We start from the raw sequence: 17,079 nt of genomic DNA on the forward strand, positions 1-17,079 counted from the left end.
GATTTAGGCTAAAAACAGCATCATCAACTAATAACTCTTTGAAAAGAGGTCAAAAGATAATCAGAGGACTTTGAACAGCCAAACACTGCATTTTATGCTTAGCAGCTTGAACAAATATCTCACTAGTTTAACAGCATTTGTGACAGAAAAAGAAACAGAGTCAGAAATCCAAGATATTTTAGTCAGAAATCGGGACAAACTATAGCCTCTAGATCAGGGACGGGCAGCCGTCCTACTCATGACTGTTTACCTGGTTCAGGTGTGTCCGTTAGAACATGCCAGAACAGAGTATGTTGGAATGAGTGGCATATCCCTTCTCTAAATCCTTGATTTCTATCAAAGATAGCCTGTTGTTCAAATCCCTCTCGTTTTACTCGCAGTAGTGTTGTGAAGAAGCAGAATGTGTGATGGTTCAGGAGATGGGAAACATTCCTGACTCATGTTTTCATGTCTGCTGGTGTGGATGTGCAGCCCTGAATTAGAAGCTTTGAGTCAGCTTCTGTCACTTTGAGGCCCATCATGTGATCAGAATGAAACAGTTTCTGAGGCTGAAAACTCAGAGCTCCTCTGATGGAAATTCTACAGTGTCCCAGACGATCACGTCCAAACTCTGGCCCATCCGACGCTCCGAATCCATTTTGTTGGGTTCAAATTTTCACTGGACGCTGGAGCAGAGTCGCAGCACTTTTTGTGAAGTTGGGGCTATTAACGACCTAAATCATAATAGTTGACAGGTTATCACGTGAAACTTCGTGAGCTCAGAGTTTCTTGAGGTTGGCAGCAGAGCCTGTGGCTGCCGCCATCCTGTAGCCAATGGGAGTCATCTGGTGTGGGGGTCGTAGCATTCAGCCCACCGTCTGAAGGCACGTTTCTTTTTTTTGAGCAGGACTTTCGGCAGAGGTTTCGCCTGGTGCTGGCTGAAGCAACGCTGAAGCTGGACGATGTGATGAAGAGGATTGGACGAGCTGTGGAGGAGTCCAAGCCCTACTGGGAAGCTCGCAAAGTGGCCAGACAGGTATACACTCTCACGTAAACACTCACTCGTGTGCTGGTGCGACTCTGAGTTGGACCAACAGACACTGTGAGGTCAGGCTTAGAGAGGATTAGCAGTGAGAAGTTTAAAGAGCTCTCCTGTGTCTACTTAAAGAGAGCAGCCACGTGTCATCTATTTATAAATGAGCTGCACGTCTGACTCCTGCAGGGTTACACAATTCTCATGTCTCCTCTGTTTTCATTAGGGCAGCCTCAAATGATCATTTTAATAGTCGTATAATAATTTTGAAAATAGTTAATAATTATTTTTTCCGATTAGTCGACTACTACATAAAGTGGATATAAAAAACACATCTTAATCATCATTAGCTTTAAACTAACTAAAAACTAGATATATAGCATTACCTGTGATAATGTGAATGCTGTAAACTGAATTTAGCTGCTAAAGATGCTGAAATTGATAGCTGAAAACGCTGAAGCTGACAGCCAGCTAAAATATCAGCTAAATGCCAAATTTGCCCAAAAAGACAGAAAAAACTAAGTTAACCAAAACAGCTAGCATGTAGCTAAAATATTAGCTAAACCCCAAAAAGCCTAAAAAAACTGAAAAAAATCCTAAATTAGCCAAAACAACTAGTATGTAGCTGAAATATTAGCCAAGCTCCAAAAAAGCCTAAAATGCTAAAAAGCCTAAATTAGCAAACATAGTTAGCATGTAGCTGCATTTTTAGCTAAACTATAAATTAGCCTAAAAAACCAAAACAAAAAAAAAAACCTATGTTGGTCGAAACAGCTAGGATGTTTGTGAAATATTAGTTAAACTACTAAATAGCATAAATAGCCTAAAAAGCAAAAGAAGCCTGTTAGCCAAAAGAGCTAGTATGTAACTGAAATATTAGCTAAACTCCAAAATAGCTGAAAAGGCAAAAAAGACTATATTAGCCAAAATAGTTAGCATGCAACTGAAATATTAGCTAAACTCCGAATTTGCCTAAAAAAACCTTAATAAATGCCAAAATATTCCAAAAAGCTAGCAGAATGCCGTTATAACTTTCAACTTCACTACACTCTGACTCCATACAATATAAAGTAACGACTAATCGACGATTAAATTAGTCGTTGATTAGTCAACTAAACGTGGCAGCTCTAGTTTTCATAGATCAGTTCCCATCATGTCTCCGGTTCTGATCCATCTTTCCATGTTTCCAGCTGCAGCTGAAACAGTAAACCTCCCTTGCTGTTCCTGGTTTGGGTCTTTCCTGTCTGCTTTGCTAAGCTGAAGTTGAAGATGTAGTTTGGCTGACATCTGGGCGTCAGAGCTGAACTGAAATAGCGTCTGGATGGTAGCATGTGCCTGTGAGTGTCTCTGCTTGTGAGGGCAGGAGGTTACGGGGAGGTTTTGAGTGTTTGTCGGAGCCACCTGCGTGTGACATGATCTGTCCTAAAGTCTGTTTAAGCAGACAAAAGCTTTCAGCTCAGCTGCTAAACTGTCCATTTGGGATTTATGCATGAAGGTTTAACATGTAATGTCTAAGCCAATTTGAGGAAATTCAGACTCCATGACCTCCAGCAGAAACATTCATCCAGAGATGACTGAAAATAATAGACCAGTCAGGAGCTGAAGCCAAATGTCAGCAGGGTATGACATCATAAAACAGTGGAAGCTGAAACACTGACTATCAGAAAACAGGACTGAAGTTTAGTTATTTTTTCAGCAACATGCTAGCTGCTTTGGCTAACCTAAGTTTTTATTTTTTGTTTTTTTAGGCTAATTTGGCTTTTAGCTAATATTTTAGCTGGCTATCAGCTTCAGTCTTTTCAACTATGAGCTTCAGAGTTTTCAGCTATCATCCATCCATCCATATTCTTGTCCGCTTCTTCCCTGTCGGGGTCGCGGGGGTGCCGGAGCCTAACCCGGCTACTGAAGGGCGAAGGCGGGGTTCACCCTGGACAGGTCTCCAGTCTGTCACAGGGCCTCAATCACACACTCATACACTCTCACATTCATATCTAGGGGCAATTTAGAGTCACCAATTAACCTATGAAGCATGTTTTTGGACGGTGGGAGGAAGCCGGAGTCCCCGGTGAAAACCCACGCATGCACGGGGAGAACATGCAAACTCCACACAGAAAGGTCCCAGCTGGGAGTCGAACCGGGGCCTTCTCGCTGTGAGGCAAGAGCGCTAACCACTGCGCCACCGTGCAGCCCGTTTTCAGCTATCAGCCTCAGCATTTTTAACTATCATTTTCAGCATCTTCAGCAGCCAAATTCAGCTTACAGCATTCACACTAGTATCATCACAGGTAATGCGATATATCTAGTTCATAAATATGTTAAAAAGTTACAGTTTTAAAGTTTTAAAAATGTAGTTTCATCTTTTACACCAACTGTACTTCCTACAGTCCCTTCATTAAACAGCTAGTTAACCTGCCCTCTGGTGGTTACCAGATGAACTGCAGCTGGTTTCAGTTATTTTTCCTTTTATCGAGGTTCCCTTCGGTTCTAAAATAGTTTCCTCTGACCCATTTGGCACGTTTTCCCCAGACCCCGCCCCCAGCTTGTGCCTTATACATTCCAACCTTCTGGTGTTCAGGAATCTGCCTGGAAAGTGGCATCTTTTGTCCATCTTACCCAGCATTCCCTTCTGCCTCAGTGCCTGTTTGCCAGTCTGTCAACCGTCTGCCTCCATCAGGAAGAAAAAAGAATGGAGTTGAAGCCTGACCTTAAACAGGAAGTAAAATCAGTCATTTTACGGGATCACAGTATGTTTCTGAGGAACTTTAATGTAGGCTCCACAGCATCAAGTCAAATTGGTCACGTTGAGCATTTTATTCTCCAGAGAGCAAAACGTTTTACTACTAACACCATTTTACCAAAGCTGGTCATGAAACACACTCGGGTTAGAAAAAGCAACCTAAAAAAAGCAGCTTTCAGGTCTCGAGCTGATTTTCTACTTCTCTCTTTTTTTTTTTCTCCACATCAAATATCCATCAGCACCATCTGTTTTCCCAGGAACAGCAAGAATTGGGTCGCAGAGAGACTTCCAGAAGTATCTCAAGTGGTTTTATTTGCTCACTCTTTAGAGAAGGCAGAGCAGCCTCGGCTATCTCCTCCAGCAGAATCAGTCAGGGGCGGGGCCTCTAGGTCCGGCCGCTTTCTGCTGCTTTTATTGTTGGGAACGCTGGAACTATAAGGTCACAGTTTAACACCTATTGTTGTCCAGCCTTTAGTACTACTTGGAATAGTAAACTACAATTCTCTGAATCACTGATGATTGTTTGTGGGCTAAAAAAGCAATCCTGATGTGAAGGACTGAAAGTGAAAAGGAACAAAGATCTGAAGACAAGAAACTTTGTCAACGTGCAAACAGAAGCCTGAAATTCTGGTGCATTTACATAAACTTTTCATTGAAAAGTGCTTGAGCACAAGTCGACACAACTACGGCAAGCCCAAAGTATCATAAGTCAGCAGGAAAAGCGACGTACAGAATGGCATACTGGCCTTCAGAAACCATCGATACTTCCAATGAAAAACGATTACAAATCATTTGAAATCGGCTTACACCGCTTGTAGGTACAAATGAGTACAATTTTTGATAGTTTATCAAAAAACATATTTGTTAAAAAAAAGGAAGAAGAGAAAAAAGAAACACTAACCACAATCAAAATAAGACCGTCTGTCGCAAACAAAGACAACAAACACAAAGAATCTGCTGTGTTTGCCCTAGAGTAAAACTACATTTTAAAACTTTACAACCATAACTTTAACATAATTATGAACTAGATATATAGTATTATCTATGATAATGCTAGTGTGAATGCTGTAAGATGAATTTGTCCGCTGAAGATGCTAAAGTTGAAAATACTAAAAGTGAGCTAAAATAGTAGTTAAATGCCAAATTAACCTAAAAAAAACAAAAAAAGCCTAAATTAGCCAAACCAGCTAACATGTCAATATTAGCCTTACTCCAAAACAGCCTAAAAAGCTCAGAAAAAAAGACCAAATTAGCCAAAACAGCTAGCATGTATCTGAAATATTAGCCTAACTCCAAAACAGCCTGACAAAATAAAATAAAAACAAATTTAGCCAAAACAGCTAGCGTCTAAGGATTTGCCTGACTCCAAAATAACCTAAAGAAAACGTAAAAAGAAAAGACCAAATTAGCCACAACAGCTAGCATGTAGCTGAAATATTAGCTATACTTTTAAATAGCTTAAAAAATCTTGTTAAATGCCAAAATAGTCCAAAAAGCTAATAGAATGACAATTTTTAAAACTTTAAAACTGTAACTTTTTAACATAATTATGAATAATAAAAAGGCAGGAGTATTATTCCAGAATAAATCAACTTAAACCTCAAATAACTTTCAATATTTTACTCTATAAAAATATATTTTGTCAAAACTATACAAACCCTGGTCCAGCCTAGACAGTTTGGTAAAGCGCACTCTGGTGGACTCAACCAGCTGAGAATTTAAAGGGGAGTTTATGTTAAATTGTAGCTCCAAAACTGACGGTGTCACCTCTTAAAGAGACAGACGAACACTGCTACAAAGGTTCATTCATGTTCTACCGTGATCATTTTTCCATGACGGCGACTGACCGGCCCATGAATGAAGCGGCCCACCGGGAATCCTGCCGACTCTCCCCATTACCCACTCTGCCCTAGGCTGTGGCTAAATGGCGGGACCGTCATTTGTATTAAAAAGTCTTTATTGGAATCAAATAATTTAATAAGAAAAGTTTTTTATGGTCTTTCATATTCCTAACTATTCAGTGTTTTATCAGGGCCTGTTTGGATGAAAACAGAGCTGATAACCTGGTGATAGAACATGTTTTTTATCAGTGAAAATCAATAATTTCCCACGACACACTGGTTGAAAAACACTGAGTTAGACTGACTCGTTTAAAGACACAGATGCAATTTGAATTAGGATAAGTTGATCTTTTTGGGTTTAATGGTTGCTTCTTCCACCGTTCTGTGAGGAAACGTTAGAGGTCTGACTTGAGATGTTGAGATTTCGTGACCGAACAAAGCGGGCTTGAAATTACCGGAAGAGACAGGATGGCAGTGTCAGCATAACTGTCAGTGACCATTGTTGAACGTCAGTCTGTGTGCGGCCGGGTCGGACCGGCTCAGGGACAGGAAATGAGGAATTAAAGGTTAAATCAAACACTTAAACATGAGCAGAGTCACTGAGGATTTGTAATTGGCTAATAGAGATCATGTGTTTGTTAACGTGAACTTTGTTAAACAGATCTGTCTAACTCATCTTGAAACAGACCACAAATGTGTCGTCCATTAATATTGCCTAGAACTATTTGAATCAAGTTTTCTGCAGAAAATGATATATGAATATAAATGTTGCTGCTTATTGATGAAATAAAATAAGGTACAGATGCTGGGTGAAGGGTTGTTATATTCAGATTTGAGCTTTTCGCTCTCTTACTCTCTAATACTCTCCCAAATATTGATGGCAGTACTAATTATTTTGTTATTAAAAACATATTTGTTTGATCTAATGCACGTTTCAAAGTTAAGGCCCGGGGGCCGGATCCGGCCCTCCAGATCATTTTATTTTATTGTTATTAATGACCCGATGTTACCTTGTGCTCATTTCTAACTTGTATAATTTTGACAAAATATATTTTTATGGAGAGTAAAATATTGAAAGTTATTTAAGGTTTAAGTTGATTTATTCTGGAATAATATTCCTGTCTTTTTATTATTCATAATTATGTTAAAAAGTTACAGTTTTAAAGTAAAAAAAATGTCCTTCTTCTATCTTTTTGGACCATTTTGGCATTTACTGTTTGTTTCATGTTTTTTTGCTCCATCTCTATCTTCTGGGGTCCAGGTCCATCCTCCCCATGACTCAGGTGGATAAAGGTGGACAGGATTTATGTCTGCCTTGGACACCAGTGAAGAAAAAAAAATCCTTGAGAAAAAAAGTTCATCGTGATGTCTTGTGGGGTCCAGATGACCTCACTTTAATGTAAACATGCCCAGGAGAGGACAAGAGTTAAAAGGTCTTAAAAGTCCTTAAATTTCACTTTTGTGACTTTCCTGAAAAAGTCTAAATTTAAGCTTTTTTCAGTCATACAGAAAATGTAGACCTGATAATGAAAACTTTAAGGATTTTCTGTTCGTCTCTTGAAACTGTACGTATCTTTAAGGCAGGTTTTCACAAAGGCTTTTTTAGCTGCAACAATAGTCTATTGAAAAACTTTGGCAGAGGAACTCAGCAAACATCTTTGTTTCCATTCAGGCTCACAGTCAAAGCAGACAGGTGGAGCCACAAGCGGATTTCATGGAATAACTGACTTTAAAATCACCAGTATCTATGATGAAAACCCTGTTTGTGGTGATTTTAACAGGTTCTTCTCAGTCCGAGCTGGAATTTGAAGTGCACAGCGACTCTAAAGACGTCTGCAGGACCTTTCTGACTGCTAAATGAAAACTAAAAGAAGCTTCTTTCGTAGCGTTGCATTTATTACAGAACTGATCATTGTTGAGCTGCTGTACGTTATCATATTATAGGTGTGCATTCAACAGATCAAGGTTAACAAAACAGTCATCTGTCAAGTGACCATCACAGACAAACGTTTCTGGCTCATGAAGGTAAACTCCAACCATTTCTGACGAGCTGACTCTTCTTTTGAACAGAATCCAAAAAAAACATTTCCTCCATTTCAAAGACATGGTCTGAGGAGCCGTTGTTTTCTCTGTAGTTTAGATAAAAAAGGAACCACTTCTTCTCAAAGCTGTTGCTAAAAAACAATGCTTAGCTGACGATATAGCTCTGCAGAGAACGTGGGCGTGTGTTGGTGTTATACTGGGGGCGGAGCTGACTCTTCCTGAAAGGGGCGGTCTCACTCTGTGACATCAGCATGTGAGGACTCGCTCAGATGGGAGGGGCTGCAGCTGAGAGGATTACTCAGAAATGCGTGAACAGATCAAAATACCTCTTTGAGGTTCTTTATGGAGAGGATTGAACTGTATAATACACTTAGAGGCTGAAAAAGTTGTTTTTTTCATGGTATGGCTCCTTTAAAAGAGAAATATATTAAAAACAAATTTAATAAGACTAGGACCTGGGTGTTCACTACATTTAAGACCTTTAAAAACTGACTAAATGTGTTAGAGAGATCTAAAGAATAAAGTCTTTTTGTTTATTATTTATTAGGATTTAAAATAGTGAGATGACAGCAGATTATTTCTCTTTCCAAAGTACTCATTTCTGATGTGAACATCCAGTCGGAGCTCTGGTAATATTTGGAGGCGGCGTTGAGCCTGTCAGTTAACCTTTGACCCAGGCCTGGTGGAGTTCTGGGGTCCAATAATTCCTTTTTGACTGGCTGACTGAGGGCTGTAGGACGGGCCCGCTGGCAGACAATGCTTCAGTTGGTTGTCCGGGTCGGCTGTCCTCTGTGTGTGATGCCAAATCTTCTTAGCTCCTCTGAGGCCGTCATTCTGGATCAGCCATTCAATGAAATGTAGGTCACGAATAAAGCTGAAAACTTCATGACAACATGGAGATTTAGGAGGCGTTCATCAAACTTCAGCTTAAGCTGTCATCTTGTCAGCTTGAAGGACTCCTGAAAGGTTCCTCAGTCTGTTTTTGCTCCATCTCAATGTGAATCAAATTCTCTGACCTCCGTTAAAACTGATCCGTTTCTTAATTCTTAATTCCCCGTTTATCTTAAACACAATGTGGCATGTTTGAACATTTTTTGGATTTATCTAGACAGTAACTTGTCTGGAGCGGCTGGAATGACTGGGCGCTCCCTGAGAGAGAAGGTGAGGGAATCGGTCGCCCAGACTACCAAAAAAATCCATCAGGAAACAGCTTATTCAGAAATCTGCAGCTCCACATGACCACATCAGTCCAGTTCTGAGGTCCTTACACTGGTTACCTGTCTGTCAGAGGATAGACTTTATTAAGATTTGAATAGTTTAGCAACAAAATACACGACTGACCTCTAGACCCAGTATGTACCAGCCAGATAGAGCTGCCACGATTAGTCGACTGATCGACTAATTTAATAGTCGATTAGTCGTTACTTTATATTATATGGAGCCAGAGTGTAGTAAAGCTGAAAGTTGTAACGGCGTTCTGCTAGTTTTTTTTTTTAAATATATTTTGACATTCATTAAGGTTTTTAGGCTGTGTTGGAGTTAAGCTAATTTTTCAGCTACATGCTAGTTGTTTTGGGTTATTTTGGATTTTTTTTTTGTTTTTTAGGCCATTTTGGAGTTCAGCTAATATTTGAGCCACATGCTAGCTGTTTTGGTTAATTTAGGATTTTTTGTAGTTTGTTAGGCTATGTTGGCGTTAAGCTAATATTTCAGGAGGGTGTACACCTAAAAAAGAAGCTCCGGTCACTATGTTCTACATGTGCAGGCTTCTTCTTAAAACAGAGGATGAATGATTGTCCTCCCGTCCGTCTGTCTGTGCTGCAGGCTCAGATTGAAGCCCAACAGGCCACTCAGGAGTTTCAGCGGGCCGTGGAGATCCTGCGGGCAGCCAAGGAGACCATCGCCCTGGCCGAGGAGAGGCTCCTGGAGGAGGACACCCGCCAGTTTGACTCTGCCTGGCAGGAGATGCTCAACCATGCCACGCAGAGGGTGAGGAGGACACGCCGACGCACGGCAAAGGAAAGAAAACCAGCTTTACAGTCACCTCCTTTGTGGATGTCTGCAGGTGATGGAGGCGGAGCAAGCCAGAACCCGCAGTGAGGCTGAACACAGGAAAACGGCGGCCAACTACAACGCCTGCATCAGCCACATGAAGCAGCTGGAGAAGAAACTGAAGCGCTCCATCAGCAAATCCAGGTTAGAGCTTCCCTCTGACTGAGCAGGAGGAGCTGGGGTTGAGACATTCATGCTCTCTGATGCAGTCCAGATGTTGTCCTGATGTTCCAGCAGCATTAGGGAGGGGACTTCTTTAGTAAGAGCCAAGGAATGCTGTCAGAGGAGGGGTCCTCCTCCCCTCACTCCTTCTTCTCTTTCTCCTCCTGCAGACCCTATTTTGAACTGAAAGCCAAGTATTATCTACAGCTGGAGGTATGTGAGAAAAACACATTTTTTCTAGACTTTTTAAAAATCTCCTAAATGTCTCATTACTTTTAAAGAGTAACCAAATTCTAAATGAACTTTTCTGGCTCTATAAATGGGGCTTTAAAAGAACTGTGTGTTGGTCATTGCCAAAAAATAAACCTTTTTAATCTTGCAAATATCATAAAAAAACAACAAAAAAAAGTCTGTGTGCTCCCCCTACAGGTTGAATCAAGGTATTACAGTTGAGTTTCATGATTGGTCAAACCATTTAAGTCCCACGTCATTTCAGAAGTCCCACGTTGTGAGCTGCAGCTCCAGTATTAACAATCTTGTTCCCAAGCCACACCCCTTTGACTGGATTTTCACATTTTGGCTGTGGGTGGAGCCTCCTTCCAACTTTCCTGTTTAGTTACCCTTTAAAGTCCCTCTATGACAGCTTTATTCATTATTTAAAAACGTTCTCAGTAGTATTTTAATTATGATGCTTTTCACCAAAATCCCACAACCTCAATGTCTTAAAAAGTCATTTTTCATGTTGATCTGAAGCCTCTGTTTCAAAAATCTCTTCTGAGGGGGCGTGGCTTTTGGAGTTGAGCTAAGTAGCCTCTCAGCTGCTACATTTGACTGCAGCCAATGTGAAGATACCATCTTCTCTTCTCCAGAACCTGAACTAGACACTAGGAACAGATGAGGGTTTAGTGCATGTGCAGCAGAGCTGTTGATGGAAAGAAGATCATTCATTCAAACAGAGTCTGTCCAAGACAGTTTGATTGATTTAAAAGGAGAAATACTCAGAAATGTAAAAACAAAATGATTTCTTATTACATTTGTTCTCTTTCAGAAGAAAAATGACACACAGACATGTTAAAAACTAAAAAAACAGGATTTTCATAAGAGAGGGACTTTAAAGCCTCTGTTTTCAGTCTTCTAGGATGCCCACAGACAGTTCAAAAGGCTTAACATTATCTTAAAAAGTCAGGATTTGACCTTTCATAATGGTCATGTTAGTGTAGTTCTGTGTCCTGGTCTAACTGTGTCCTTTACAAACTTAACAGGATAATCCATAACCCTAAAGCTCACTCCACATCAAGGAGTTGACAGAAAATTCTATTTCTTCTGAATTTCCACCAAAAACATTACAATATCTGTTTTTTAAAACAAGATAGACATAGTTTCAGTTATGATATTCTTGGTGATCTAATATGTGTTTGGGCCCAACAATGTTAGTTTAAAATAGAGCTGCTACAAATGCTTATATAAACAGTTGACTATTGATTATTTTTATTTATTTGGTTGATTATTTTATTATGTTTATATAGATTTTGTGGAAGCAGCCATTTTGAAATTAAAAGCTCTTCTGCTGCCCCTAGAGGAGTGATGATGAACTACAGGGCAGAAAACATGGATCTTTTTCTTCACAATGGATTGGATCATGCTAATGAGAGTAAAGTCTCAGAAATCTGTGGATCACAAATGTGAGATGGTTGTGACCTTTCTGTGTGATTTAGTTTCACTCAAATGTTTTATGATGTTTCAAAGCAACTGAAGCGTCATGTGGACGAGCGTCAGGCCAAACTGGCAGCTGCCAAGGCGGAGTACCGCATCGCACTGCGCAACCTGGAAAGCATCTCAGAGGAAATCCACGCCCAGCGACGGTCCCTCGCCATGGGAACGCGGGAGCAAGGCGTCGGGGCGGAGGGCGACGACGGGAACGAAGACATCTCCAACTTCAACATGGAGTCTGACGGCCTGTCCAGTAAGTTTGAGGCTCTGCGTCACCATCGGGATCCTGGTGGATTCTCGTTGGTCCACCTTTGACCGGCTCTCTGTGTCTCAGTGGTGTCAGTGTCCATCGAGGAGGAATGTGGTCACAGCTCAGAGGAGGAGGCGGACTTCCACAGCTCTTCCTCATGCCAAACCCCGCCCTTCTCGCTTTCTTCCTCCACCCCCCTCGACCACTCGTCCTTCTGCCCCCCCTGCCCCTACCTGTCGTCCTCTCCGCGCTCGTCCTGTCCTGGAGGCGTGGAGGAGGAGAGCCGCTCTCACAGTCCTGACCTGCTGTGCGCTTCTGGACACGCCTCGCCTCTTCTGGGTCCTCGCAGCCGATGCAGCGGCGCGTCCTCGCCAGACTGCGACCAGGAGAGAGGTGTGTGCGGGAACAACAGCTGAAGGTTCAGAGAATCTGTTTCCAGAGATCTCATGTAGCCTCGTTCATTGAAGGAGGCGTGATAATAAAATAGATGTGATTTTTTTTTTCTATTCTCTAAATGTCTCAGGATAAACGTTGAAAAGATGGAAAATGAGATTACTCTGCAACTGTAAAGTGTTTCTGTCCTAATTTAAACATATTTACAAAAAGAAAAACACTTTATTTTAAATCAGACCTTATTTAGTGTGACACAGTTTGGAAATTCAAAACAATAAAGTTGTTCATCAATGGAAAGGAAGATTTTTTTAAATTTTCTGTTCAGATAGAAAAAGATTAATTGATTATGGCTAATTTTGGATATTTAGTCAATATGCTATTAATGTATCAGTCAATGTTTTGAGCAAACTTTCATTTTTCTAAACATTTCTAAAGATAAACTGCCATCAAATAAGTTCAGAGCTAAAGGTTGAGTTCACATGGAGAGCAGGTTTGTGTCTTTCAGTTCTAACAAAAAACACAAATTTCACATTCATCCCTTCAGGGTCTTTCAGGCTTTTTCTCTAATTGTTACACAAAAACCTGGAAGTTGTGACCATTTTTCTATAGTCCAATAAAAGCATAAAAGGTCAATTCACACACATGGGAATATCACACACACGGCAAACAGACCATTCACAAAAATGTTCACTTCACACAACTTTTGTTTCTGTGAGAACACAGAAGAAAATAACAGCGTAGTGCAGATGTTCATGAAGAACATCTGCAAACTCGAGACGATCTTTGTGATTTTTGTTCATAGACTTAGTCAGCCAAACATCACTGTCATGAGGAAGAGAAGACGTTAAAATAGCGGCGTTGTGGTGTTGTGATTGGTTGGTCTGATGACATTTATGTTTGAGTCTTTAAACTTGATTGGTGCAGACAGTTTGATGGTGGAACTTGTTCACAATGAGAACTTTTGACCAAAGCTGCAGTAATTGGACAACATTTCTGTGCCAGATTCGGTTGAACTTGTGGGATGTGGTGCAATCACGGCATTGCAAAATCCTGGAGGAACAGAATAGAGCTAGAAAAGATTTGGTTGTTTCCCTTAATGCTGCCAAAGTCTGACACTCCAGCATTTTTCATGCTGCAGTCACTAATCTGCAGCTGAAGCGTCTGAATCGGCTCTGACCGCTGTTTGTGTTTCAGGTGACAGAGCAGAAGGAGCAGAGGCCACATTAGAGGCCGGTCTGAGCCAGTTAACCGTAGCACGAAACCAAGAGGATTCAGAGGACGATCATCCGTGTCACACAGAGCCTGCCAGCTCCACCAGCAGCAGCATCCTCCTGCTGGACGGCGTCTGATCAAAACTCGACTGCATCCACGGTGTTTGGAGCGGTTCTCATGACCCCCATCTTTGTCTTGTGGAAACATCTGTGTTGTCACATGAAAGCTGCTCTTGTTTGAACAACTGTAAACTAAAACAGAAGAGGTCAGGTCTTCGTTCTGCAGTCTTGGGGGGAATCAGACAGCATTTCCTGACCCATCATCCCTGCTACCTGTGACAGAACGGTCTGTTAGTTGCAGAGAGGCCTCTGCTGCCATAACAGAACGGTCCAGAAACGGTCAGTCACTCAGACCTACTGGACTCTCTCTTCATAGTAGAGCTGCCACAAACGATTTTTTTAATAGTCGACTAATCACAGATTATTTTTCACAATTAGTCGACTAATCGTGTCATTCGCAAACTGGATGTAAAGCACACATCTTAACCATCATTAGCTTTAAACTAACTAAAAACTAGATATAAAGCGTTACCTTCAATAATGCTAGTGTGAATGCTGTAAGCTGAATTTGATAGCTAAAAATGCTGAAATTGATAGCTAAAATCGCTGAAGCTAATAGCTGAAAACCCTGAAGTTACATGCAAAATTAGCCTAAAAAACAGAAAAAGCCTAAATTAGCCAAAACAGGTAGAATGGTGCTAATATATTAGCTAAACTCCAAAAGAACCTAATATGCAAAAAAATCCTAAATTAGCCAAAACAGCTAGCATGCAGCTGAAATATTAGCTAAACTCCAAAATAGCCTAAAAATCTTCATAAATTCCCAAACAGTTTAAAAAGCTAGAAAAATGCTAATATAACTTTCAACTTTACTACACTCTGACTCCATATAATATAAAGTAACGACCAATCGACTATTAAATTAGTCGCCGACTATTTTAATAGTCGATTAGTCGTTGATTAGTCGACTAATCGTGGCAGCCCTACTTCAAAGCAGGCCTCGTTGAGGAAAAGATTAGAAATGGTTCCTGCAGAACTCAACCCGGACCGGACCCAGTTGAGACACAAACATGCCAAAGTTCTAGCTGCTTGTCTGAGTGAATGATTGCATCGAGTCCAAAAAGTCAGATATTTCCTCGTAGTACAGATATATATTTATACCCATGTATTCTTGTAAATGAAGTGTTTTTGTGGTTACTGTTGAGTTTGTTTAGAACAGAATAAGCAATAAAATGTTCCTGTAAGTTTTCATCCTCTGTTCTTTGGACACAATCACTTCTTCTTGATGTGAACTTTTCTCCTGCAGAACCCAAGGGTTTCCTGGACTCAAAACTGTTTGTTTCATTAATGATGAAAAACAGAACAAAGACATATATTCTTGCTGTCGTGATTAGGGATGCAACAATGTTCAATATAAAACTGAACCCAGCCAGCAAGGCCAAGTTAGGCTGATATAGAGTGGCCCAGCTGTGTTTGCCCACATTGGCTTGAGTGGGGACTCAGTGGGTTAGCTCTCTACGCTATCCAGCTGCCTGGTGGACAGTGGATTCTCTAGCTCGCTACAGCGGAATTTCCTAGCTCAGTACAGCGGAGGTCGCTAGCTTGATAAAGCAGAGCTCGCTAGCTCAATACAGCAGAGCTCGCTAGCTCAATACAGAGGAGCTTGTTAGCATGCTACAGTGGAGCTCGCTAACATGCTATAGAAGAGCTTGTTAGCATGTTACAGCGGAGATTGCTAGCATGATACACAGTTGCTCACTAGCATGCTACAGTGGAGCTCACAAGCATTCTGCTAGCCTTTTTGGACTATTTTGGCATTTACTAAGATTCTTTTGGGCTATTATGGAGTTTAGCGATTTTTTCAGCTACATGCTAGCTTTTTTGGCAGCCTAAGTTTTTTTTTTTCTTTCTTTTTTTAGGCTAATTTGGTATTTAGGTAAGATTTTGAGTTGACTATCAGTTGCAGCGTTTTCAGCTATAAGCTGCAGCATTGTTAGCTATCAGTTGCAGCGTTTTTAGCTATCAGCTTCATTGTTTTTAGCAATCAGCTTCATTGTTTTTAGCTATCAGCTTCATTGTTTTTAGCTTTCAGCTTCAGCATTTTCAGCTATTAGCTTCAGCATTTTTAGCTATCACTTGCAGCGTTTTTAGGTATCAGCTTCAGTGTTTTTAGCCATCAGCTTCAACGTTATTAGCTATCAGTTTCAGCATTTTCAGCTATTAGCTTCAGTGTTTTTAGATATCAGCTTCAGCGTTTTTAGCTATCAGTTGCAGCGTTTTCAGCTATCAGCTTCAATGTTATTAGCTATCAGTTTCAGCATTTTCAGCTATTAGCTTTAGCGTTCTGAGCTACTAGCTTCAGAGTTTTTAGCTATCAGCTTCAGCCCTTTTAGCTACTAGCTTCAGCATTTCTATTTATCAGCTTCAGGGTTTTTAGCTATCAGCTTCATCGGTTTTAGCTGTCAGCTTCAGCGTTTTTAGCTATCAGCTTCACCATTCTTAGCTATCAGCATACGTGTTTTCAGCTATCAATTTCAGCATTGTCAGCTATCAGCTTCAGTGTTTTCACCTCTTAGCTTCAGCATTTTAAGCTATCAGTTTCGGTGTTTTCAGCTATTAGCTTCAGTGTTTTTAGTTATCAGTTTCAGCATTTTCATCTATCTGTTCACTAGCATCTTCAGCGGCCAAATTCATCTTAAAGCATTCACACTAGCATTATTGCAGGTAATGCTATATATCTAGTTCATAATTATGTTAAAAAGTTACAGTTTAAAGTTTTAAAAATTTAGTTTTAGTGTTTAATAAATGTTTATGTTTTAAGTGAGACACTCCGTTACGTTCCATTATAAATACAATGTTTACAAGTTTACAGGAGTTTAATTTAGATGTGATTCATCCAATAAGTGCTTCGAAATGTGCACTTGAAAAAATCAGTTTTTTTTTGTTTTGTTATTTTTTTTAGCAAAATAAGTCATAATCTGTCTAATAGTGGGATTTCAGGTATGTTTTTGTTTGTTTAGTTGAACCCGTATGGAAGCGTGATCAAACTGTACGGTTGCATTCTTCGTGATGATGTTATTCTGGCAGCGGCTCCACACATCTCTCAGTTCCACCATGGTAACCTTCCACTAAGACAAATGTCACCAGAGTTTGTTTAAGCTGAAGAATGAGCTTTTCTCTTTTTCACAAAGAGAAATCCTCCTCTCCAGCGTAACTACACCATGACGAGTCTACAGCCCCACTGACCTGAGTGACATTTGTCCTGCTGTATGGACTACAGGGCCCGGACGACAGAACAAACATTCTTCCACTTTTGTCGACTGTTTGGAGAATAACCTTTTTTACATGAATTTATTTTGTAACCGCATCATTTTTTATTTATTTGATGTTTTCAGTGAATATTTTTTAAATCAGTAGAAGTATTAAGCACAGTTGTTTGGTGACACTTAATGTGCTCATAATGTATTTTTTTTCTTAATTGCACATACATAAAATTCAATTATATGGATTACAGTGACAAATACAACTGAAATCTTTCTGTGCAGGAGAGAGTGAAGACCTACACAGGTCCCCCAAAACATAAACATGCAACAGAAACAGAAATGTCA

The 17,079-nt window shown here is 40.4% G+C and overlaps 1 protein-coding gene across 2 annotated transcripts in view; it reads left to right on the forward strand.

Moving 5' to 3' along the window:
• The window catches only part of LOC112140732 (SH3 domain-binding protein 5), a 23,015-nt gene extending 9,049 nt beyond the window's left edge, over positions 1 to 13,966 (forward strand). For both annotated transcript variants that reach the window (XM_036214279.1, XM_024263738.2), the window contains exons 3-9: positions 887 to 1,015; positions 9,458 to 9,622; positions 9,699 to 9,829; positions 10,018 to 10,060; positions 11,594 to 11,810; positions 11,892 to 12,200; positions 13,395 to 13,966. In XM_036214279.1, the coding sequence (XP_036070172.1) occupies positions 887 to 1,015; positions 9,458 to 9,622; positions 9,699 to 9,829; positions 10,018 to 10,060; positions 11,594 to 11,810; positions 11,892 to 12,200; positions 13,395 to 13,549 (1,149 nt within the window). In that variant the 3' untranslated portion in view covers positions 13,550 to 13,966. The remainder of the gene's footprint in view (positions 1 to 886; positions 1,016 to 9,457; positions 9,623 to 9,698; positions 9,830 to 10,017; positions 10,061 to 11,593; positions 11,811 to 11,891; positions 12,201 to 13,394) is intronic.
• The last annotated feature ends 3,113 nt before the right edge of the window (positions 13,967 to 17,079 follow it).

This window comes from Oryzias melastigma, linkage group LG11 (genome assembly GCF_002922805.2).
Source record: "Oryzias melastigma strain HK-1 linkage group LG11, ASM292280v2, whole genome shotgun sequence".
NCBI lineage: Eukaryota > Metazoa > Chordata > Actinopteri > Beloniformes > Adrianichthyidae > Oryzias > Oryzias melastigma.